Below are 23820 nucleotides of genomic sequence, written 5' to 3' on the forward strand. Positions count from 1 at the left end.
CTCTTGCTTTCAGTGCAGCATTTTGTCTTCACACTAGCAATATTATCCTTGCTGCCTTTAATAAGGACTTCGTATTGGAAAGCTGCTTTTTTTAAGTAGATGGCTGCCAGTGCTCTCTGCCCTGAAACCCAAATGTTAGCAGTGACAGATGTGGCTGAAAGTCTCTTGAATAGCATAGTGTGTTGTACTCTAGCAAGAGCTTTTAAATAATCTGCATTTTTAATTATTGGAGGTATACACAGAAGGGCAAAAAGCAAGCAAAGGTTACTTTAACTTAGAAATGGCATTCCACAGAACTTGTTTGAGTCTGAACAAGCAATGAGTTAACTGTTGCAGGTGCAGTTTTAGCTCTAATGTATTAAGTAAAATATTTTCAGCACGTATACAGAAATTTTACAAAGGAATTGTCAACTGGCATTTCCAGTATGCTAGGCTGAAAAACCTACTGAGAAATGTGACTATCAAAACAGTTGGATTTACCATTATCAAGCATTTGAATGACCAGTACAATGTCTGAAAAAAACAAAACACTTTAATTAGACAACTGCAAGCACCTCAAACAATTGGTTATTGTTACAACACAGAGCTATCTTCTCACAATCTAGTTATTGCAAAGGCATGTGAATAAATTTAAAATGGACAGTCAAAAAAGTGGCACCATAATTATGTAAAACCAGAAATAAACTTACATTCATCCCACTGACTTCTAAAAGAGGGCAAAATACACCTCCATATTTTACATTCTAAAATCTGTATTGCCTATGACTTTGAGTCTATTTAGCTTTTTTCACCCCCTCAAAACATTTACAATTTTGCGCGCAATTTACAAAGGGCAAACTAATTGCTATATATGACAATTCATGGGGGAAAAAAGCTAGTGCAATTTGTTTTAGGAGCATGTAAAGCTATGAATGGAATGAACATGAGCTGTTTCAAAAGTTTAATTATTTTGTCCTCTAAATTATATTTGCTTTTTGGTCAATCCTTTTCGTATCCCAAGCACATATTATCAGTAATTCTAGACAGAATATTTCCCATGCTCACTTTCAATCTTTTGGGTATAGTACAAATTACAGTGCTTATAAAAAGGCAACACCATATGGTACCATATCTTCACTATCACATTGTAAGGGAAATTGCTATATTCTCCTTAAAAGCACTTAAAATAGGCAAAAATTCAAAAAGGGAGTGCTAAATGATAATGCATACTTTATCATTAGAAAGAAGTCTAGCCTTCCTTTAAAGTGCCATTTGTGGAATGAAGTCTTGTAAACCAGAGCCACTTTGTTTATAATCTAATGTACAGGAACTTCTACAAAATGGAAAGTTTACACAAATCCTTAAAGCAGCTTGAAGTCCGCTACATGCAATTTGTATGCTACAAAGCTCTTTAAACTTAGTAGCTTTACTCTGAAATCCGAGTCCCCATCCCATATTTAAATGGAAATAAACATTTACAGGGTGCATTTACATACACTATAATACAAGAATGATGTCCCTTTGTCAGAAAATAAAATTGTACAATTCCTTGCCATTTCTCAGTTCTGACTTGATAATGTCAAACTTGTAAATTATATAATACTCAGCTAAAATATTTCATCATAAATAGTTACAAACCTGCCAAAACACAGAGGGATGGGGGGGGGGGGAAGGGGGAATAGTTTGTTCAAAAGTTTGACATTTGAATGCCACACAACACAAGAAATGATGCTTAAAGACACGTTAAGTGTTTTCTGAAGAGAGTGGGTCAGTAAACTACCAGCTGAAGACAAGACTACCCTTCCCCAAGAATACAGTGCACAAAAAGCAAAATGTCAAACAGTACCTCAAAGCAAAATAAAGGTCTGAGGATGAAGCCAGCTCACTTGTGATCCTGTTAAAGAATTTGTGACAGTCACCATTTAGGTCCGATGCACTGGAAGTGGTTGCTGGTTCAATGTTACGTTTGAAGATTCTGCTAAGAATTCAACCATGGATGCCTAAGGCATTCTCCAGCTGAAGCTCGTTTTTCTGGAACCATTTCTAGCATGGGGATCAGGAAATCTGTGAACTGTGCAGCATCTTCATGAGGCCAACCATATTTTTCCACAAGCACATCGAAGAGGCTCCAAGGTTTTAGCTTGGTAATGTGCCGGAGTTCTCCTGCATATAAAAATGTTCTGTCAGAAAGTTCTCATTATCCTTAATTATTACTTGTTCAGTCTCTCTTCCCACTGCATGCCTAAACTATTTAGGCAGGCTAGTGTAGTATGTTACTACAGTTCTCCCTGAAAATAACCCATCCAGTGTTTTATTCAGTTGACAAAAATGAAAAACCTTTCTTAAAGTGCATTCTGAAGGCATTATTTCCTTTGAAATTAGTATCCTAGACCTGAAAACCACTGTAAACATACTTCTATTATGTTTCTACCTTCATGTATTCTGCCTTTCTTTTATAAGAAAGCATGTACTTACAATATACTTAGTGATACTGGCTTTAAAAAAAAAACTAACCTCAAAGAAAAGCTAAATAAAATTAGAGTGAATACTAATAAAATCATCTGCAACAGTGGAGGTTTCTAGTATCAAACACAATGAAATGCACTTTAGTTTGGTATCAATAGGTACAGCATGTCCTATTGCTAACACTGTATGCAAAAACTATCTGAAAGTGTCATTTATCTTTCATGACACTAAAGCAAATTAAGACAACACTTTTCCAGTTTATACTGGTGAGTTCCAGGAGTATTGCTATGAATATTACTATTTACAAAAGGAGAATACCTTGTCTTTACACAAAATAGAGTTTTCATTGACTCTATTTTGTCAAACTGACAATTATATATCATCAAAAAACAAAGAAAATGAAAAACCATTAGAAAGCCCAAATTAAGAACTGACTTCACACACACATTTTTTTGGAACATTAGCAATTGCAGATGTGGTCATGCAAACAACTTTAGCTTTGTCCCTTCTCATACTATCCCAATACAGCTTATTCTTCTTATCTATCCATTACTCAGATACATCACCAGTGACAAAATACACAAAATTTCTCTCAATAAATTCGTGTGCTGGCAGGATAAGGTTTAAGGTTTCTGATTGTTCCCATGGTGTCACTATGGAGGCTGAGCAAAGGCTATTTGCATACTCCCAACATTTGGATGTTTTTGTAAAATGGAGCCTGAATTTGACATGACAAGCCTCAGGGTTAGTGCATTCTGAGGAAACTTTAACATTCTCTAAGAGTCTTTGGCTGAGGGGTAGATACTTCGATCACTAACTCTAGGTAAACGTTTTCTGCAAGAAATTCCAGTAGGACTTTTTAAGTGTTTAAGAATTGCTCAGTGACAGGTATCCATCCCTTCTGCCGTTCCAAGCTCTGACATGACTGGCAGAGCTTGCAAGCTAATCAGGAATGGACCCCATTCTTTCCTAAAGTGTCTTGCTTCCTCATTTCTATTCTCCATACTAACTCCTTTTCCCTTCCCTGCTCCTTCCAGAAAAAACCTACCTGCACCCCGTAGGGTTTCCTGCCAACTGCGTTCAGATGTGGTCACCCCATCTCAAAAAAGATATACTGTATTGGAATCGGAAAAGGTTCAGAAAAGGGCAACAAAAATTATTAGGGGTAAGGAATGGCTTCCGTATGAGGAGAGATTAATAAGACTTTTTCAGCTTGGAAAAGAAACAACTAAGGGGGGATATGACAGAGGTCTATAAAATCATAATTGGTGTGGAGAAAGTAAATAAGGAAATATTATTTACTCCTCATAATACAATAACTAGGGATCATTAAATGAAATTAATAGACAGCAGGTTTAAAACAAACAAAAGGAAGTATTTCTTCACACAACGCATGGTCAATCTGTGGAACTCCCTGCCAGAGGACGTTGTGAATGCCAAGACTATAAGAGGGTTCAAAAAAGAACTAGATAAGTTCATGGAGGATAGATCCATCAATGGCTATTAGCCAGGATGTACAGGGATGGTGTCCCTAGCTTCTGTTTGCCAGAAGCTGGGAATGGGCAACAGGGGATGGCTCACTTGATGATTACCTGTTCTGTTCATTCCCTCTGAGGCATCTGACATTGGCCACTGTCAGAAAACTGGATACTTGGCTAGATGGACCATTGGTCTGACCCAGTATGGCCGTTCTTATGTTTGAGACCCATTTGGAGAATCTTTGGGCCGATATTGCTGCGCCTTTTGACCTTTCCACAATGAACAGAAAAAGATTAGGAGATTTCCTAAAGGCCTTTTTCCTGTCCAGATAAAAGGGTAAGGCTCTCCTAATGTCTAGTGTAGACAGTATAGCTGCCCGGGTATCATGATGAAGCTCTGGATAACAGGTTAGGAGATGAATCAGCTGGTTTATGTGAAAAGACAAGGTCACCTTGGGGATGAACTTCAGATCTGGCCTAAGAGTAGCCTCATCTTTAAAGAATTCTGTGGAGGGGTGGGGGTGATGCCATTAGTGCTGCTATCTCCCCTATTCTCCTCGTCAAGGTGAGGGCCACCAGAAATGCCGTCTTCATTGATGGGTATGTAAGTGAAGAAGTGACCATAGGTTCAAAGGGCAGTCTAGTCAGGCTCTTAAAAACTAGATTTAGGTCCCATGTTGGAGTGGGTTGTCCGGGTTGGGGATAGAGGTTCACTATGCCATTGAGGAATCTCTTTGTAGTTTGATGGGCAAAAACCAAGTATCCCTCTATTTGCTGATGGAAAGCTATTATAGTTGCAAGGTGTACCTTTACGGAACTGGGGGATAGCCCTGACCTCTTGAGATCCAGTATATAGTCCAATACCACAGGGAGGGTGCAGAGTTGCATCTGAAGAAGTGAGGTTCTTACCCACGAAAGCTTATGCTCCCAATACTTCTGTTAGTCTCAAAGGTGCCACAGGACCCTCTGTTGCTTTTTACAGATTCAGACTAACACGGCTACCCCTCTGATACCTGATGTAGACGATATTCTGATGTGTACTGCTGACAGGGAAAGCCATTTAAAAGCACTGTAAACCCTGTTTGCAGGTGGTTTCCTTTCTGGGACTAACCCTATAACCTGGCCAGCAAGCTCCAGACAAATAAAAAGTTAAGTGATTTTTGGAGCTGTCCATCTGTACCTCAGAAACAGCGCTGCTATCCCCTGCTGGGCATGACAAGGTTTTGTCAAGACTTCATGTCTGACTACAAAGCAATCACTGCACCCTGTACTAGCTCCTGAAAAGGGAGGTGGGAACTGACACATCCCAGCAAACCCAAGCAGTGTAAAGAGGTTTTAACACAAACTCCAGTTCTTCACACCAGATCATACAAAACCTTTTGCATTGTTTGTAGCAACCAGGGACACAACCATTTCAGCTGTGTTAACTCAGAACTATCATGACAGGAAAAACAACAATGTATTGCTTATGTCTACAAGGTACTGAATTGAGTTGAAAATTAAGATACTGCCCTGTGAAAAACATGTTTTGACACATTTTAGATATCTGATAGAGTTAGGAGACACAAAACTGTTCACTGTTCATACTCCCTTAAAGTATCTTTTTGTCTGGTAAAATCAAAGAAGGTACAGCGTCTAGTCCTAGATTGACACAGTGGTCCTTGCCACTGGAAGAGCACCAAATTGAAGTCTGTCCTATGACACAACCCTCACCTTTGCCTGCAGGACTGTTAATTGTGGTACTCCACATGAGTGTCCTGGAAAAGTGGCCCTCACCCCTATTACAACGTGCAGTGTGGCACAGCGACTGTTTATGGTAACACATAAAACAAGTTTATTAACTACAGAAAGATAGATTTTTAAGAGATTATAACTGATAGCAAACAGATCAAAGCAGATTACCTAGCAAATAAACAAACTAAGCCTAACATACTAGATAGATTGGACATGAATTAGCAATTTCTCACCCTGACTGATGACACAAGCAGTCCACGAAGTTCCCATACACAGGCTAGAAATCCCCCCAGTTCAGTCTTTATTCCTCAGGAGTTTCCAGGAGTTTTCTTGTGTGGGAAGTGAGGCCTGCCCAGCTAGGGGGGCTATAGGGCACAGCAGTTCCCACGGCTCCCAGACTACGCCCCGGGGGTACAACCCATCACATGCAGTGCTTAATTTAAATTCTGAAGGGCTGCACCTTGAGGTTCTGACAATATATGTTGATGGGTCATCTGAAAAAGGGACCCCAGTCACAGAATTTGCAATTTGGGCTCCCTCGGTTTAGGCTGAACCTGTGCAGTGCAGATGCAGTACACGCTCAGCGCTGTATGTGGAATTGGCTGCTGGCGCGGAGGCATTATCACTCTGTAAAAAGGAACAAGTACTGGCTGGTGTAATATGCTCAGACTCTAAAAGGATCTGTAATGCCTTAATAACATTCCTCCCTTGGTGGAGTATGAATTTGTTTTGCAGTGCAGATCACAAGCCTTTACGCTATCAAGCCCTTTCGTGCTATGTATGAAAACAAGTAACTAAACTGGGTAATTCAGCGGTATCTGTGGTTAAAGTAAAAGCTTATTCCAGACATGAGGAAGCGAGCAAGAAAAACAGCAGAGTCATGGAGCATTTAATCCCAGAAAAAAACATGTTTCCAGCATCATGATGGGAAGGCCCTTACTACGTAATACAAATCGCCAGTGCTGCAATTGATCTAGCACGAATAGAATCAGGACCTAAAAGCAAGGATCAATGGCTACATGCTACTCAGTTAAAACTGTTCAGGGGTTCCCACTAAGAGAGCATCAGAACTTGTGTTTTGTTTTTCAGGCTGTTGATAGTGTACAGAGACGGGTGTGATTGTGCATGGAGAACGTGACTCAATAAAATGCAGAAACAACAATCCCAATCTGAGTATATATTGAAATGACAGTTGAAAGTCCAATTCAGTTATGGTGTGAAATAAACAATGCTACTGGATATCACATATAATTCTGCAAGGACAAGCAAAAACAGGGTGATTGTGTAAGAACTGACAATCACAGCATCAATCCCTATTTAGGGATTGGTACCTTGAACTTTCCATATGTGTATACAAGGTATAATACATGTTTTGTGTTTCCTGTAAAATTTAATCAAACAAGGGCTTATTGATAAATACCCTTTTAAGAATCAGGGAAGGTAGAACTAAGGGTGGCACAAACACCATCCATTGAAAAGAAATAAACCCAGAATGCCCCAAGATGGAGGCAGGATGCAGTGATGAATTGATATTAAGGCTCCTTAAAGAAGTGCTGTACAATGATGTTCATTTTATACATATAACCGTGTTTAATTTGATTTCACTGCATTTGCCAAAAGGAATATGCCCGCAACAGTTTGGCCAATTTTATGGCAAAATGATGAAGGATTATGGGAAAGATCTTGTTAATAAAAATGCAGAGGTAAAGGCACCTGAATCAATTCAAAGATGAAGCCAGTGGGGCCTAGCCGCCAGTGATGTACCAGGGTCGTTTGAAGCCAGAGCATCAATCTGAAACCAGGCAGACCCAGAGACCTGGTGGGAACACGACTGAGCATTCCAGCACAAGCTGGCTGCAGCTGTATTGAGCTCAAAGAATGAGCAAAGCAAAGAACTCATTAATTAAGAACTTTTTAATGTATATGCTATGCATATATACGTAGTTAATTTGCTTGCGGAAGTACAGCATAAAGTAGAAGAAATAGTTAACCAAACCAATGAATATCATCAAAACAACACAGTAGCCAGGCCCATAACATGGTCGGTGCATGGAGGGTAGGCACTGCACCAAACCAAGGCACCCTCACAGATCGAGAGAAAGGTAAATTTCCCACTTTTATCACCACAGGTATGACAGAGATCATACTGATTGGTGTAAAACAAAACGTCACAAAGGTCCAATACTATCATGTTAATTGTTGAAAAGACACACAGGTCCTTATGCCACTTATGCTATCCATCTCAGTAAACTGCAGAACACCAGGTCACTGAAACCATTGTTAAGAGTAATACCAGTAGGGGTACTGTTTCTCCTCCTCAAATACTGTTGCAAGATAATGACAGTATGGAAAGCTCCAGACTTGTCCTGTTGCTTGCACTTGAGGGACACCTAAATCAATCTCCAAACAGCACAGTACAGATACTGGGGAACTGGTGAAGTCAAAACTGCTTATGCTGGCAAAGATAAATGTTGTGGCTGGAAGTAACCACTTTTGATATGGACCCAAAAACTCTTATTTTCACTGGCCAAAATTCATTGCGGTGATAAATGGAAAGACCTTACTTCCCAAACCCATTGTTCATAATATAACTAGTTTACAGGAGTATGCTTTAAAAGCAGTATCCAAGTCTTGGCATTGTATTCCTCCTTTGAGCCTGGATTTTAAAAGCTTAATAGCCAAGAACAGGGAATTCAGGAGTTAACTAACTTCTCCTGATGGGAAGAAGCACACAAAGTGGTTACACCCATGGTGAGGACTGTCATTCAAAGCTTTGTTAGTCCTCTATGTGATTGTGGTAATTGTAATTTTGATTTTGTATTTGATGTTGCAAAATCGTAGAAGAATGTTTGAAATGCTTAATGTAAAACCCATATAGTATGTAGGGTTTTAAGGTGGAGAATGTAGAGATGGCTATGAAATTAAAAGAATTAACATTATTCTAAGCTTGGTTAAGAAAATAATGTCTGCTTTATGGTTTGTGGCTAGTAAGGAAAAGACCCCAATCAGCAAGTAAAAGAAGGCCGTGAGAATAATAAGCAGTATTACTATTACTTGCAGTGTGGGAAAGATGTATGGTTAGAGCTGCAGCAACAAGACTAAGAAAATAATAAACGAGTAATGGCAATGGGGGATTCAATCATTAGAAGCTACACAGATAGCTGGATTTGTGATGACCAGGAGAACCACATGGTGACTTGCCTGACAGGTGCTAAGATGCGGATCTCTCAAGACATCTACAAAGATTTCTGTGTAATGCTGGGGAGGAGCCAGTAGTCATGGTACATGTAGGTACAAATGACAAAGGGAAGATAGGAGAGAGAGCCTGGAGGCCAAATTTAGACGGCTAGGTAAGAGATTAAGTCCAGGACCTCCATGGTAGCATTCTCTGAAATGCTTCTAGTTCCATCTGCAGGGCCAGTTAGACAGGCAGAACTGCAGAGTCTCAGTGCATGGATGAGACAATGGTGTACAGAGGAGGGGTTAAGATTTATTAGGAACTGAGGAACCTTTTGGGAAAGGTGGAGCCTAAGCAGTTGGAGTGCAGCCATAGCTTGGGGTGGAGTGGGGCTGCGGACAGGAGTAAGGGGGCTGATGGCTAGGGCCGCAGCTGGGGACAGGAGCGGAGCCGGAGCCACAGCCAGGTGCAGCTCTGCTCCCGGCATTGCTCCCAGCTTCGGGAATGGAGCCAAGGCCAGCAACCATGGGGGCTGACCCAAGCACCGCCGCATCCCCCCTCTGGAGGTTCCTCCATGCCCCCCTAGGAGACACGCAATACGCTTTGGGGACCTCTGCTATACAGGAAGGATGGGCTCCAACTAAACCAAAATGGAACTGGATTGCGGTCAAGTAAAATTAAAAAGGTCATAGAGCAGTTTTTAAACTAAGGGCTGGGGGAAAGCCAATGGGTGCAGAGTAGCACGTGGTTCTGACAGAGACATCCCTTAGGGGAGTATCTATTAATGGACTTTCTCTATATCCTAGTGAGGAGGAGAGGATGGCAGATGATAAAATATGGGTAGGATCTGACAAGAAATAGTCAAATGAAAAAGAGACCCATTCAATTACATCACATAATGGCAGACAACTAAAAAGTGATTATTTTTTAAGTGCTTATACACAAATGCTAGAAGTCTAAATACTAAGATGGGTAAACTTAAGTGCCTCAAATTAAATGAGGATATTGATATAATAGGCATCACAGAAACTTGGTGGAATGAGGATAATGAATGGGACACAATAATACCAGGGTACAAAATAGGTCATACTGGTGGGGGAGTAGCAATATATGTGAAGGAAAGGGTAGAGTCAAATGAAGTAAAAATGTTAAATGAACCAAACTGTGCCACAGAATCTCTATGGACATAATGCTATGCTTGAATAGTAAGAATAGAACAGTAGGACATACTACTGACCAGGATGGCGATAGTGACTGTGAAATGCTCTGGGAGATTAGAGAGGCTATAAAAAAAGAAAAGAAAATCAAATAATAAAGAGGGATTTCAACTATCCCCATATTGACTGGGTACATGTCACCTCAGAACAGGATGCAGAGAAAAACTTTCTTGACACCTTAAATCAGGGGTTCTCAAACTTAATTGCACCGCGACCCCCTTCTGACAACAAAAATTACTACATGACATCAGGAGGGGGACCGAAGCCTGAGCCCGCCCGAGCTCCACTGCCCTGGGTGGGGGGGGGCAAAAGCCCGAGCCCCACTCCCCAGGGGAGGGGGAACAAAGCAGAAGCCCAAGGGCTTCAGTCCCAAACAGGGAGCCTGTAACCTGAGCCCCGTCATCCCAGGCTGAAGCCCCTGGGCTTCGGCACCAGGTGGTGGGTCTCAGGCTTTGGCCTCAGGCCACAGCAAGTCTAAGCCAGCCCTGGTGACCCCATTAAAATGGGGTCACGACCCACAGTCTGAGAACCGCTGCCTTAAATGACTGCTTCTTGGAGCAGCTAGTCTTGGAACCCACAAGAGGAGAGGCAATTCTTGATTTAGTCCTAAGTGGAGCACAGGATCTGTTCCAAGAGGTGAATATAGCTGAACCCCTTCGTAATAGTGACCAATAATAAAATTTTACCTCCCTGTGGAGAGCAGAGGGAAACACCAAAGCAGCCCAACATGGTAGCATTTAATTTCAGAAAGGGGAACTACACAAAAATGAGGAAGTTAGTTAAATAGAAATTAAAAGGTACAGCACCAAAAGTAAAATCCCTGCAAGCTGCATGGAAATTTTTTAAAGACACCACAATAGAGGCTCAATTTAAATGTATTAAAAAAACATAGTAAGAGGACCAAAAAAGTGCCACTTTAGCTGAACAAAGTAAAAGAAGCAGTTAGAGGCAAAAAGGCATCCTTTAAAACGTGGAAGTTAAATCCTAGTAAGGAAAATAGAAAGGAGCATAAACTCTGGCAAGTGAAGTGTAAAAATATAATTAGGAAGGCCAAAAAAGAATTTGAAGAACAACTAGCCAAAGACTCAAAAAGTAACAGCAATTATTTTTTAAGTACATCAAAAGCAGGAAGCCTACTAAAAAACCAGTGGGGTCACTGGACGATTGAGATGTTTAAAGGCGTACTCAAGGAAGATAAGGCCACTGTGGAGAAACTAAATGAATTCTTTGCACCAGTCTTCATGGCTGAGAATATGAGGGAGATTCCCAAACCTGAGTCATTCATGCTAGGGGACAAATGTGAGGAATTGTCCCAGATTGAGGTATCAGAGTAGGTTTTGGAACAAATTGATGAATTAAACAGTAATAAGTCACCAGGAACAGATGGTATTCACCCAAGAGTTATGAAGGAACTCAAAATGTGAAATTGCAGAACTACTAACTGTGGTATGCAATATATCATTTAAATCAGCTTCTGTACCATGACTGGAGGATAGCTAATCTGACACCTATTTTTAAAAAAGACTCCAGAGGTGATCCCGGCAATTACAGGCCAGTAAGCCTAACTTCAGTACCAGGCAAACTGGTTGAAACTACAGTAAAGAACAGAATTATCAGACACATAGATGAACATGATTTGTGCGGGAAGAATCAATGGGTTTTTTGTAAACGGAAATCATGCCTCACCAATCTACTAGAATTCTTTGAGGGGGACAACAAGCATGTGGACAAGTGGGATCCAGTGGATATAGTGTCCTTAGATTTTCAGAAAGCCTTTGACAAGGTCCCTCACCAAAGGCTCTTAAGCCACATAAGCTGTCCTGGGATAAGAGGGAAGGTCCGCTCATGGATCAGTAACTGGTTAAAAGAGAGGAAACAAAGGGTAGGAATAAATGGTCAGTTTTCAGAATGGAGAGAAGTAAATGGTGTCCACCAGGGACCTGTACTGGGAGCAGTGCTGTTCAACATATTCATAAATTATCTGGAAAAATGGGTAAACAGTGAGGTAACAAAATTTGCAGATGATACAAAACTACTCAACACAGTTAAGTCCAAAGCAGACTGCAAAGAGTTACAAAGGGACCTTACAAAACTGGGTAACTGGGCAACAAAATGGCAGATGAAATTCAATGTTGATAAATGCAAAGTAATGCACACTGGAAAACATAATCCCAACTATACATATAAAATGATGAGGTCTAAATTAGCTGTTACCACTCAAGAAAGAGATTTTGGAGTCACTGTGGATAGTTATCTGAAAATATCCACTTAATGTACAGCGGCAGTCAAAAAAGCTAACAGAATGTTGGGAACCATTATGAAAGGGATAGATAAGGAGACAGAAAATATCATATTGCCTCTATATAAATCTATAGTGTGCCCACATGTTGAATACTGCGTGTAGATGTGGTCACCCCATCTCAAAAAAGATATATTGGAACTGGAAAAGATACAGAAAAGAACAACAAAGATGATTGGGGTATGGAACAGCTTCCATATGAGGAGAGATTAATAAGACTAGGACTTTGCAGCTAGGAAAGAGAAGACTAAGGGGGGATAAGATAAAGGTCTATAAAATCATGACTGGTATGGAGAAAATAAATAAGGAAGTGTTATTTACTCCTTCTCATAACACAATAACTAGGGGTACCAAATGAAATTAATAGGCAGCAGGTTTAAAACAAACAAAAGGAAGTATTTCTTCACACAACGTACAGTCAACCTGTGGAACTCTTTACCAGACTGGAGCCAACCAATATGGGTCTAAGCACCCCTCGTTTAGCCCGGTTTGTAAGTATCTTGATCAAATGCTTTAAAATGTTTTGTTCCTGTTTGGTTGTAGTAAATTACTTATTATATAGGCTTTTTAAGCATGTTTATGGCAATTATATAAGTACCATTTGGCCTCTGGCTTTAATAACATAATTTATGGTTAATTAATGTTTGGTGGTTTCCTATATGAATAATTTCAAATATTATTAAAAATTCCAACCCTCTAGCTCCTCTGATGCTTTCTGGCCAGTGACAGACAATTTGTAAGCATGTTTTCTCTTCTTCAGTCTAGCTGACAGTTGAAACAAAAGACCCCTTTAAACTCAATCCTTAAATGCAGCTCTTCTCCCCCAACCTTCTTCATAGCCTTCTACTGTGAATGACTTTCCAACCAGTGTGTGCTTCAACAGTGCCCTCTGATCTAATTGACTGGCTAGACTTATTCACAGCATTTAGATGTGAAGCAGTCCCAGTCTAGGGGGATCAGTTCTACCACAGTATTTGACATGCAGAAGGCAACAAACATTCTGGGCTTTCAATGCCTCTTCCATAACAAGCAGCTTGGGCCTTCCTTGAGTGGTAAAGAACACAAATGGCACTCGAGGGAGTCAGTTTACAGATTGGGGCCACAGCTGCAGGGGAGAGTGATTTAAATCATTGCTTTACATCACTTGATTTTTGTTAATCGATTTAAATCCAGTTGAGGCTTTGTAAACCTAAATTTGATCTGGGCTATTGGGACTTCAACTGACAATGAACCAAATTATAAATGCTGGGGTTTTAGGATTTTTTTTTTTTAATTCCAATAATGCAAAGCTCTCGTCTGAATTTTACAAAACCATAAAAAATCGAAATATTGAAAATTAAGGCCTTGAGCCTGAAAACACAAAGTAATAAACTTTACTCATATGAACAGTGCCATTGACTTCAATGAGACTACTCCAGTGCTTAAAGTTAAATATGTGCATAATTATTTGTAACAGAGGCTACAGTTGTATTTTTTGGTACACAGAGGATATTTTTAAAAACAGGAGGCTAAAATTGGATTTCTAAGCCCACATTTAGATAAGTGTGAAATTTTCACAAGCATCCAAGTGATTCAGGTGCACAAGCCCCACTGACTGCTCATCCATCATAATTTGCCGTTTCTATGGTCTGGCTATTTATCAGTCTTGTATATGGGTTCATGTTATTTTCACAGTAAGGATGTTAATGAAGCCTGGGACTTGTATTTTTCAGCCTGAGCATTTTAAGCGTGAAAACTTCTTAGTGGAAAAAAAAAATCTATATAAAATCCAAAATTCTTATTTGAAAACTAATTCAAGTAACAAGTGCATACATCCAGTCTAGCACTGGGAAGAATGTAAAGACTTAACATGTAAATAAAAATTCTGATTTAAACTTAAATGGATTTAAATTAAAAAAATAAAAGTAAATCATTACTTTTATCTACCTTACACAGCCGGAGCAGTGTTTGAAGCCCAGTTTCCTGCCAGGATCAGCCATGACCATGAACAATACTAATTGATATAATCAGAATAATCAATTGGTAATGAGCAGCTTATTTAATAGAGAAGAACAAATCACAATTAAATGGTTCCTACAAAATGGCCACCAGAACACTCCTTTATAGGACTAAGGGTTCTTTTTAGTTTTAACATCAATTAAAAAAAAAAGTAACAAGCCAATTAACTATTAGAAAGGAGAATGAGTTAGAAAGAATTTTAACACAGCTGACTGTGCTGGGAAAGGAAGTGATGGCTGATTCCTTATCTACCCCTGCACTAAAAGTTCAGATCCACCAGGCATTGTGCATGGCCCCACTGAGGACAGCCCTGCCAGAAGTGGAAATCTTCAGAGGGTACTATCAAAGGAGAATGAGATAATCATTAGAAGTAAATGAATTCCTTTTTCCACTTTATATTACTTTTACAAACTGCCCAAAAGGATTAAAATGTCCTCAATAGTAAAGTTTCCTCTTCTGTACAGCACAGACAACTGAAATTAATTACTTAATTTCTAGGTAATTTTAAGGTTTTAATTCCTTCGTAACAAAAAGCTGGTCAATCTGTGCTAAACTGGTATTTCAGCCAACTTCATCACAATCCTTATGAAGAGAGCAATAACTGAAATGGCATTTTATGTGTGCATTAAACTCATCACCAGAATGAATTAGTGCTGGATTTGGGACTAGAACTCAGCAGTCCCTATTGCTGCTTAACCACCAAACATCACCACTTTCCACCATGAATTTAATTATGAGGTCTTTTTTTAATTTTTTAATTAAATTTTTTTAAGCTCTGCCATTATAAGTGCTATTCTAAGACGGTGTTTTCCATGGCCTGCTGAAGAGAGCTTCTGAAAATATCTATTAGTATTAACTTAATTTTAGACAACTAGAAGATTATCCATTATTTTTTTCATAAATAATTAAAAGAATATGGTCAACTGAATGAGAAGAGAAACGAGCAAGGGACACAGGAGATACTGCAGCTTGACAACAGAATGATTCACCCACATTACCACAAATTTTAAAAAAGTAACTTACATTAGTTTAATTCTACTAACCTAATCAAAGACGAAAAGGCAATGGAATCAAGGGAGTGACATATTACATTAAAAACATTTTTTGCCCTGTGCCACACCACACACAGGGCAAAAATTTGTTTTAAATGTACTGTGATACTTAACATGAAACAGCGCTATCCAGACAGAGGAAGGAAGCTGTACCCACCCTTGTGTCACACAACTAGCTTTTCTGCACTCAGTCTAAACACAAATGGTAAGATAATGGCAGGATACATGATCTCTGTGTTGAGTGCTCACTTATCCCATCCCTCAGTCTGACCCACATAAAGAGGGTTTGCTTGAACACTAAATAAGATGAAAACTAGATAACTGATATTTTCCAGAAAGTATTTTAACTCCTTTCAATGGTACCAGAAAGTGCATATTCCCTGACAGTTATTTCATATAAAACATCAACTGAAATGGATTGAACATTAGGATGTATTTGATACACTGCACATATTTAAGCAGTTCACTAGGGTTTCATAGATATTTTACTTAATATCCATAACTTTGTTGAGTACACCATTTAATATAAATGATACAGGGAAACGGTTTTTATTCTGTAACTTCCTGCTCTTCAAAGAATGGTGATTTCACATTTATCAGGACTCTTCTTTAACATGGTGTCCTCACTTAAATTGATATATTTCTTCAGTAATCATAAATGAACGTACAATTTCTCCTTTTGGATAGTACTATGCTTTAATTAGTGTTGCATAAATACCGTTACCTTTTTTGGTGAAAAACTCCTTGGAATATTTCCCCAACATAGCGTATTTTCGAGGGATTTTTCCCAGCAGTTCAATGATCAATGCTATGTGATCTGCATTGGAGAACATTGCCAGCAAAACAGAAACATACAACAGTTTAATCAGTACATTGCATGCACACACTAACACTGGCCCGGTACAGACAGAAATAGATTGATCCTGGTCAAAAAATGTAAGAAAACTAATGTGTGTGTGGACAAAACACTTTTAATGGCTAATTTGGAAAGGCACTTCCAGCAAAACTTCTTCATCCAAAATCACTGAAGCGCAGCCTTTAAAGATAAGATTTTACCAATAAAGTGATTTAAAAGATGTCAGCGATTGTTCCCTTTAAATTAGTGCAACTAAAAAAAAGGAGGTCTTCAGAGCTTTTTGTTTTTAATTTGTTAATGTTTATATAGCAGGGATAGATTTTTGTTATATGACTTGAGAAAATGTTCCTTATTGGTATGCGTTACAACCAGCAACTGCTATTCCACTTCTGTCTGCATCACGGCGCCTTTCAAAAAGAAGAGGTACTACCTCTGCGATTGAAGAATTCCCGAGAATATTTTCCAGATAGAGCAAAGTGCCTTGGGATATTGCCTAGCAGCTCTATGATGTGTGCTATGTGGTCTATGAAGGAGAGAAAAAAAGGGCACAGGAGTGGGAAGGGCAGGGAAAGATGGGATAAAAAGAAGAGGAAAGAAACTGGAATTAGTAAAAAATCAGAAATAGTTTCAAATCAACAATGTTTGCAGCAAACCCATGCACAGGTTTCCAGGATCAGCAGAACTCTGGCATCATTAGTAGCATTTAGGAACAATGAATGATGCCCATGTTACCGCTGCAAGGGGCATTACAAGCACACAAGCATGGAAATGGACAGGTATATAGATGGAAGCAGGAGTTAATTCTGTTTTTTTTTTAAATTAGTAACCAGCTACTTCAAACAATATATACACAAATGTAAATATCTATTCTAATAAACAGAAGATACATTAAAACTCAATTGTGTTGCTTTTTGTAACTAAAATGCTCTGTTATTTCTCAATCAGGTTTTCACACATATGCAAATCTTACAAGAAAGTAGTCTAATTCCTTCACGCTGCTGTTAAGCAAGATGAATGTGTCTGCTGAAGGGCGTTTGCCCACCTAATGCTACCGACGGGACTTAAAATTAAAAAGAAAAAATCTGAATTTACAATCTGATACCAAAACACAATGTTTATCAACAGTTTACTCAAGTACACAGATAAACACTACTCTAAGCTGTTCAAACATCTCAGAAGATACATACCCTCATCCCTGGAATAGTCTTCACCAGAATGTGGTTCAAACAAATAATCTCCAGTTGCAAGCTCAAATGCCTAGGAAATAACAGACACATTTATAGGTATTTCAGAAATAATTATTTTAATCTTAGAATTTTGACAATGAAATGTCAAATGTTAAAACAGAGAGAATTACTTTCAAAGCAAGTGTTTCCAAAGGACGTATAACTAAACTTAAATCTCATAAAGGTTACTTACCTAGTAACAGCAGTTCCTTGAGTACAGTCTTGGGAGAAAGTGCATGTGCTCTTGGCAGGGCCGGCTCCAGGCACCAGCTCAGCAAGCAGGTGCTTGGGGCAGCCAACAGAAAGGGGCAGCACGTCCGACTCTTCGGCGCCAATTCGGCAGCGGGTCCCTCAGTCCCTCTCGGAGGGAAGGACCTGCTGCAAATTGCCGCAGAAGAATGAAGTGGCGCGGTAGAGCTGCCGCCGATGTGCCGCCGATCCTTGGGGCAGCAAAAACTCTGGAGCCGGCCCTGGCTCTTGGTGTCATGGTCAGAACTCTCTAGAGCAGGGGTTCTCAATCTTTTTCTTTCTGAGGCCCCCTATAAAAATTCCACAGCCCACCTCTGCCACAACAACAGTTTTTCTGTATATCCAGTAGATTAAAAGCCAAGGCCAGCGTTACAGGTTAGCAAGCAGGGCAATTGCCCAGGGCCCCAAACCACAGGGGGCTCTGCAAAGCTAAGTTGCTTGGGCTTCGGCTTTCAGCCCTCGGCCCCAGTGAGTCTAACGCCAGCCCTGCTTTCTCATTTATTTTGGCGGACCCTCTGAAATCTGTCCGTGGCCCCCAGGGGGCTCCAGACCTCAGTTCCCTCTAAGCTGTGCGGCTGTGCTGCCACCTAGTAAGCCCCGCGCAGGGGCTCAGGGCTGCAGCGGGGAGAGGTGCTCTTCCCCACTGGCTCCAGCGTGGACCTGCCTCAGCCAGGGGAGGAGCCTCTCCCTCAGCCCGGCCCAGCCCTGCTGGAGCTGCTGCGGCTGGGGAGAGGTACCTCTGCCCCAGCCCTGAGCTGCTGTAGCAAGAGAGGGCTGGGGGGAGCCATCTCTCCCCACCTCAGTCCTGGGACAGCCTGCATCCCAAACCCCTTATCCCAGGCCCCACCTCAGAGCCCACACACCCCTGCACCCCAACCCTCTGCTCCAGCCCTGAGCCCCCCGCATCCCAAACCCCTCATTCCCAGTCTCACCCCAGAGCCCGCACCCCCAGCCAGAGCCCTCATCACCCCCACATCCCAACCCTCTGCCCCAGCCCTGAGCCCCTTCCCACACGCCGAACCCCTTGGCCCCACCCCCACCACATGAATTTCATTATGTGCACCAATATGAAGGTGATGTGTCACACATCACCTCCATATTGGTGCACATAACAAAATTAATTCCGCACATGGACACAAAAAATTATCGGGAACACTGCCCCAGACCCCTGGTTGAGAACTGCTGCTCTAGAGAGAATGCTCCCTTGCAACACTGACGATTCATATCCAAGGCTTCAAAAGGAGCAGCAAGTCTTAACCCCAGTCCATTTTTTTGTACTTAATCAGAATCTATGCCTTAGATTGAAGAACTGGAGAAAACAGATAGGGAGTGTGGATTTATGCTATCAATCTATCTGGTAATTCCTGGAGTTTGAATTTACTAGGTAAGAAATCTGTCATCTTTGAGTATCATCAACACAGAACCCTTCTGTTGGGAAGTTAATTAACAGCATCAACCCTTAAGGGGGGGTTAATTCTGAAGAAAACCAGTTAAATAAAGATTGCTGAGTGCTTGCCTTAAATTGGACACAAGATTCTGAAGCCAAACCAAGACAGTAATGCTGTCAAAGTGTGTATCAAACTGCAATTAGCAGATTTATGCTTCTCAGAGACAATCACTTCTGAGACACACGGTTTCATCTGGAGGACCATAGCTTTCCAAGATCCAGTGGCTGAAAGCTGAACTCAGTAAAGTTCAAACTGGAAATAAGATGCACATTTTGAACAAGATAGTAATTCACCACTTGAACAAATTATCCAGGGATGTGATAAATTCTTCATCATTTGGGATCTCTAAATCCAGTTGCATGTGTTTCTACAAATATGCTCTAGTTCAATTACAAGTTATTCATCTAGATACAGGAATCACTGAGTGAAATTCTATGTCTTATGCTACAAATGAAGGAGGTCAGACTAGAATCAGGGGTTCTCAAACTGGGGGTTGTGATCTCTCAGAGGGTTGCGAGGTTATTCCGTGGGCGTTGTGAGCTGTCAGCCTCCACCCAAAATCCCACTTTGCCTCCAGCATTCATCATAGTGTTAAATATAAAAAATGTGTTTTTAATTTATAAGGGGGGGGGGGGTGTCGCACTCAGATGCTTGCTGTGTGAGAGGAGTCACCAATACAAAAGTTTGAGAACTACTGGACTAGATGATCGTAATAGTCCCTCAAGGCCTTAAAATCTATGGATAAAGGACCCCCTCTTGAAGTCAGTGGCAAAATTCCTCATAATATCTACAAGGACAAGATTTCATGCCATGAATCTATAATATAATGTATCCTAAAACTTTCAAGGCACAGAAACACCTGCAAGGGCATACATGTTTGTATACAAAGTTGGATCCATTTAGACAATCCCTGGGCAAAAACTGTGTCTCCCCCCTGAATTTATTCTGACAGTCTACAAGTTAGCTATGCGATTTACAGAAAAATTTAATTCTTTCTAAGTAGGGAAACACTGTCAGCCACATTTTACTGATAGGAAAATGGAGGCAATAAAAAAATTAAACTGAATTGTACAAGATCAGTAAACTGAATTGTACAGTAGGTCAGTGATTCACACATGTCCAGCAACATGCTGCATTCCAAGCCACAAAATTCAGAGGTTTCAGATCTGGATAAATAATCTGGCCCTGAGTTTGTGAAGGGAGATCCAGAAGAGCTGTAAAATGAACTGGAAGTTCCAAAGTTAAGGTAGGAACTCTGAGAACCAGAAATGGCAAGCTCAAGTTGGAGCTATATCACCTCAACTCTGCCATGCCTGATTGTCCTGAAGACTCTTGGTAACAGATATAAAGAGGCATACACGAATTCTTGACTCCAGCCTAAGAAGTCAACTGCTTGAATCCTCATCCTCAGGGAGGGAAACTGTGGGTATGTCATATTTTCCCTTATTGAAAGCAGGTCTATTTAAAGAGAACCCAAACTTCTGAATACTAAAATTACTTGAATGATCACTTGTGCTGAGCACTGTATCTCCAATTTAAGTTATCTTCCAAGACGTTGCTTTTCCTGGGTAGATGAAGGGCAAGAAGAGGGATACAGCAAGAGCCTGACAACTTTTTGATATAGTTCTGAGAGCGAGATCCACTCTGTCAGTTCACTTTACTCCATGGTCGCGATGGTGTCTGCAAAATACTGTTCTGTCTCTAATTCACAGATTCAAAGGCGGGAATGTGATCATTGAGTCTCACCTCCTGTATAATACACGCCATACATTCAGAACTTCCCCAAAATAATTCATGGAATGTAAGATTTGAATATAGATGAATTACCTGTAACTCTAACCTATTTATAGGTCCTTGACTTCCACAGGCCTTGAACTGCATGGTGATCTATAGAGCCCTTCAAATCCACGGACCATTTTTGCAGATCGTGGATCAGATGCGGATACAAATTCTGTATCTGTACTGGGCTCTAGTGATCCAAATGAGCCCATACCAGAATAATTTGTCCCTTCCAGACATTTTTGTTCATCATGCCAGGGAAATAGTGATTTTCAAAGGCATGGTCACTAATGGCTGAAAATGGTCTCAAATGGTTCCAGTGTCTATTAAACTGGACTGCTACCCAGCCCTACTGAAGGAACTCTAAGAAGTGAAACCACTGTGATTCACAGATTTGCGGATTTATACACAGACCCTGGAAAGTTCAAGATATAGAGCTCCCATCATATATGCAAATAAATCTCGGCAGCTCCAGAAGTTATGTGGTGGTAAAATCAAAGAGAATACCACTCTGGCACCATAGGGAAAATATAATGGGTTGAGACTCCTCCTTACTAGGATCCTTCAGAAAATCATTATCCAAATCAGATGAGAGTGAGAAGCCATCAATGGCCACCTGGACCCGAGGAGATGTCTTCACTGATGCAATAGCTGGGGCCAGATTTCTTAAGAGAATGGGTGTGAAAGGTAGCTGGTCTTTGTGGATTTCAAAAGAATAATATCTTTTAAAAACTGATTCTCAGATAGAGTCCATATAGGAAGGGATTATGTGGTTTGCTAAAATTAATCTCTTGGAGCAGAATTAACCCGGGTGGGATTAAAAAACTGACTTGCAGAAACTCTATTATCAGAAGTGTGGGGACAGAGACCTAAGATATTGAAGCGTCAGGCAGAGGGGTTCTGGACCTGGGAATACTCAGTATGAGCCTCAAGTCTCATCAGATCCATGGTACCTGTTCTACTTTAGTGCTGAGCAGAAACTTGATGACACCTCAGAACTGATTCAGCTTCTCCCTTTGTCTTCTTGTGTAGCTTTGACTCCATGCTTTGAACCGTGCAGGTTTCTATTTGTTTGTAGAGTATACTGACTGGATAACACAAAGTGAATGGCATTGACCAGGCCACACTGTGGTGCTGAGCCTAACACTAAAATACGTTTTTAAACATCCAACAAGAAACAACCAGAATAACAATTAAAAACAAGCTAACTATATTAGCAAGGAAAAAAGTGGTCACAAAAAAGGAGGGTTCAAAGTTTTTGGTCTGTAGCAGTCAGAAGGCTCTGGAGTTGGGTCACACTTACTTCTCCTTATATAACTTCACATCCAAATGGTTGGTGTCCCAGAAACCATGTGCAGAGCCACAATAGCTCAGTGCCAAGACAGCATGCGCTCCCAAGTGTGGGGAACTGTGCTATCAATACTTAAAATAAGGCAATGTCTACTCTACAAGCTAGGGGGTAATTCCCCTACTTGCATACACATACTCACATTAACCTGAAACTGGTGGATCCATAGGGCTTGGCTACACTTGCTAGTTACAGCGCATTAAAGGAGCCCCGGGCGCACTAGCTCACTACCCGTCCACACTGGCAAGGCACATAGAGCGCTCCGATTCCACCTCGGCAAGTAGAATAACGTTTGATACGCCCCCGCTGGAGCACCCCAGAGTCAGTGTGAACGAGGTGTTGCATTACTGCGCTCTGATCAGCATCTGGAAACATCCCATAATCCCCTTAAGTCAAGTGGCCACTCTTGTCATTGTTTTGGATATGCCCTTTGAAAGCTCCGTTTGACAGCCGGCATGCTTATCTGCTCCAAGACAAAGCAACCATTACTGTGGAATGCTGGGGGGTGGGAGAGGGAGGTCTGCTGCTGTCTGAACTTACAAGACAGCATGCTGACACGCTGTCAGCCCCTAAAAACCCACTTTCTCTCCCCCCCACATACACACAACACACTCCCTGTCACACTCCACTCCACCCCACCCCACCCATTTGAAAAGCACGTTGCGGCCACTTTCATGCTGAAATAGCTACCACAATGCACTGCTCTCTGTGGCCATTGCAAGAGCTGCTAATATGACCATGCCAGTGCGCTGTCAGTGTGGACAGACTGCAGCGCTTTCCCTACTGAACTCTACGAAGGCTGGTTTAACTCAAAGCGTTCTTCATCTGCAAGTGTAGCCATGCCCATAGTCAGCACAGCCAAGTTGTGCCTCCACTGCTTGTACCCATGCTACTGTGGCTGCACAGCTATTTACACCTGTGCTAGCTTGAGGAGAGTTAGCACAAGTATATGTATACAAGCTGGGGAATCACACCCTTAGTTCATAGCGTAGAGAGAGCCTGTGATAGGGCGTCTGCTCCACACTGGCCCATAAGGGGTTAATAGAGCCCTAGGGAGGCTGTGCAGGAGACAGCCAATTAAGAGAGGGGTTGCAAGTAGCAGTCAATCAGGGTCAGGCTGGCCCATATAAGAAGGGCTGCAGAGCAGAGCAGCTTGGTTACTCCCTGGAGTTTGAGGAGGGAGGAAGGCTGGCTGCCTTGCAGGCTGAAGGCAGCAAGCACCCTGGACAGAGCAGTGCTGCGGGCAGAGACCCGGGGAGCTAAAGGCAGCTCCTGGCAGGCTGCAGGGATCTGCAGGCTGAGGCCCTGAGACAAGGGCAAAGAGAGTGCTGGGGCCACAGGGAAGTGGCCCAGGGAAATCTACTGAAGAGTCAGAGGGGATGCAGCAAGTAGCGGCCATCTACAGGGTCCCTGGGCCAGGACCCAGAGTAGTGGGCGGGCCTAGATTTCACACATTCCCACTCGCCAGTGAGGAAATAGCCAGACATTGGGCTGCATTTGCTACTGAGGGAAG

At 41.3% G+C, this 23820-nt stretch overlaps 1 protein-coding gene across 16 annotated transcripts in view; it reads right to left on the reverse strand.

Moving 5' to 3' along the window:
- Positions 1 to 514: 514 nt before the first annotated feature.
- Positions 515 to 23820, reverse strand: part of SRPK2 (SRSF protein kinase 2) — a 255110-nt gene continuing 231804 nt past the window's right edge. For 13 of the 16 annotated variants that reach the window (XM_065559685.1, XM_065559633.1, XM_065560294.1 and 10 more), the window contains 4 exons: positions 17445 to 17514; positions 16688 to 16780; positions 16126 to 16218; positions 515 to 2142 (listed from right to left, as the gene is read on the reverse strand). In XM_065559685.1, coding sequence (XP_065415757.1) covers positions 1958 to 2142; positions 16126 to 16218; positions 16688 to 16780; positions 17445 to 17514 — 441 coding nt within the window. In that variant the 3' untranslated portion in view covers positions 515 to 1957. The remainder of the gene's footprint in view (positions 2143 to 16125; positions 16219 to 16687; positions 16781 to 17444; positions 17515 to 23820) is intronic. The other 3 variants (XM_065559727.1, XM_065560241.1, XM_065559775.1) reach the window with 2 other exon arrangements.

This window comes from Chrysemys picta, chromosome 1 (genome assembly GCF_011386835.1).
Source record: "Chrysemys picta bellii isolate R12L10 chromosome 1, ASM1138683v2, whole genome shotgun sequence".
Classification (NCBI taxonomy): domain Eukaryota; kingdom Metazoa; phylum Chordata; order Testudines; family Emydidae; genus Chrysemys; species Chrysemys picta.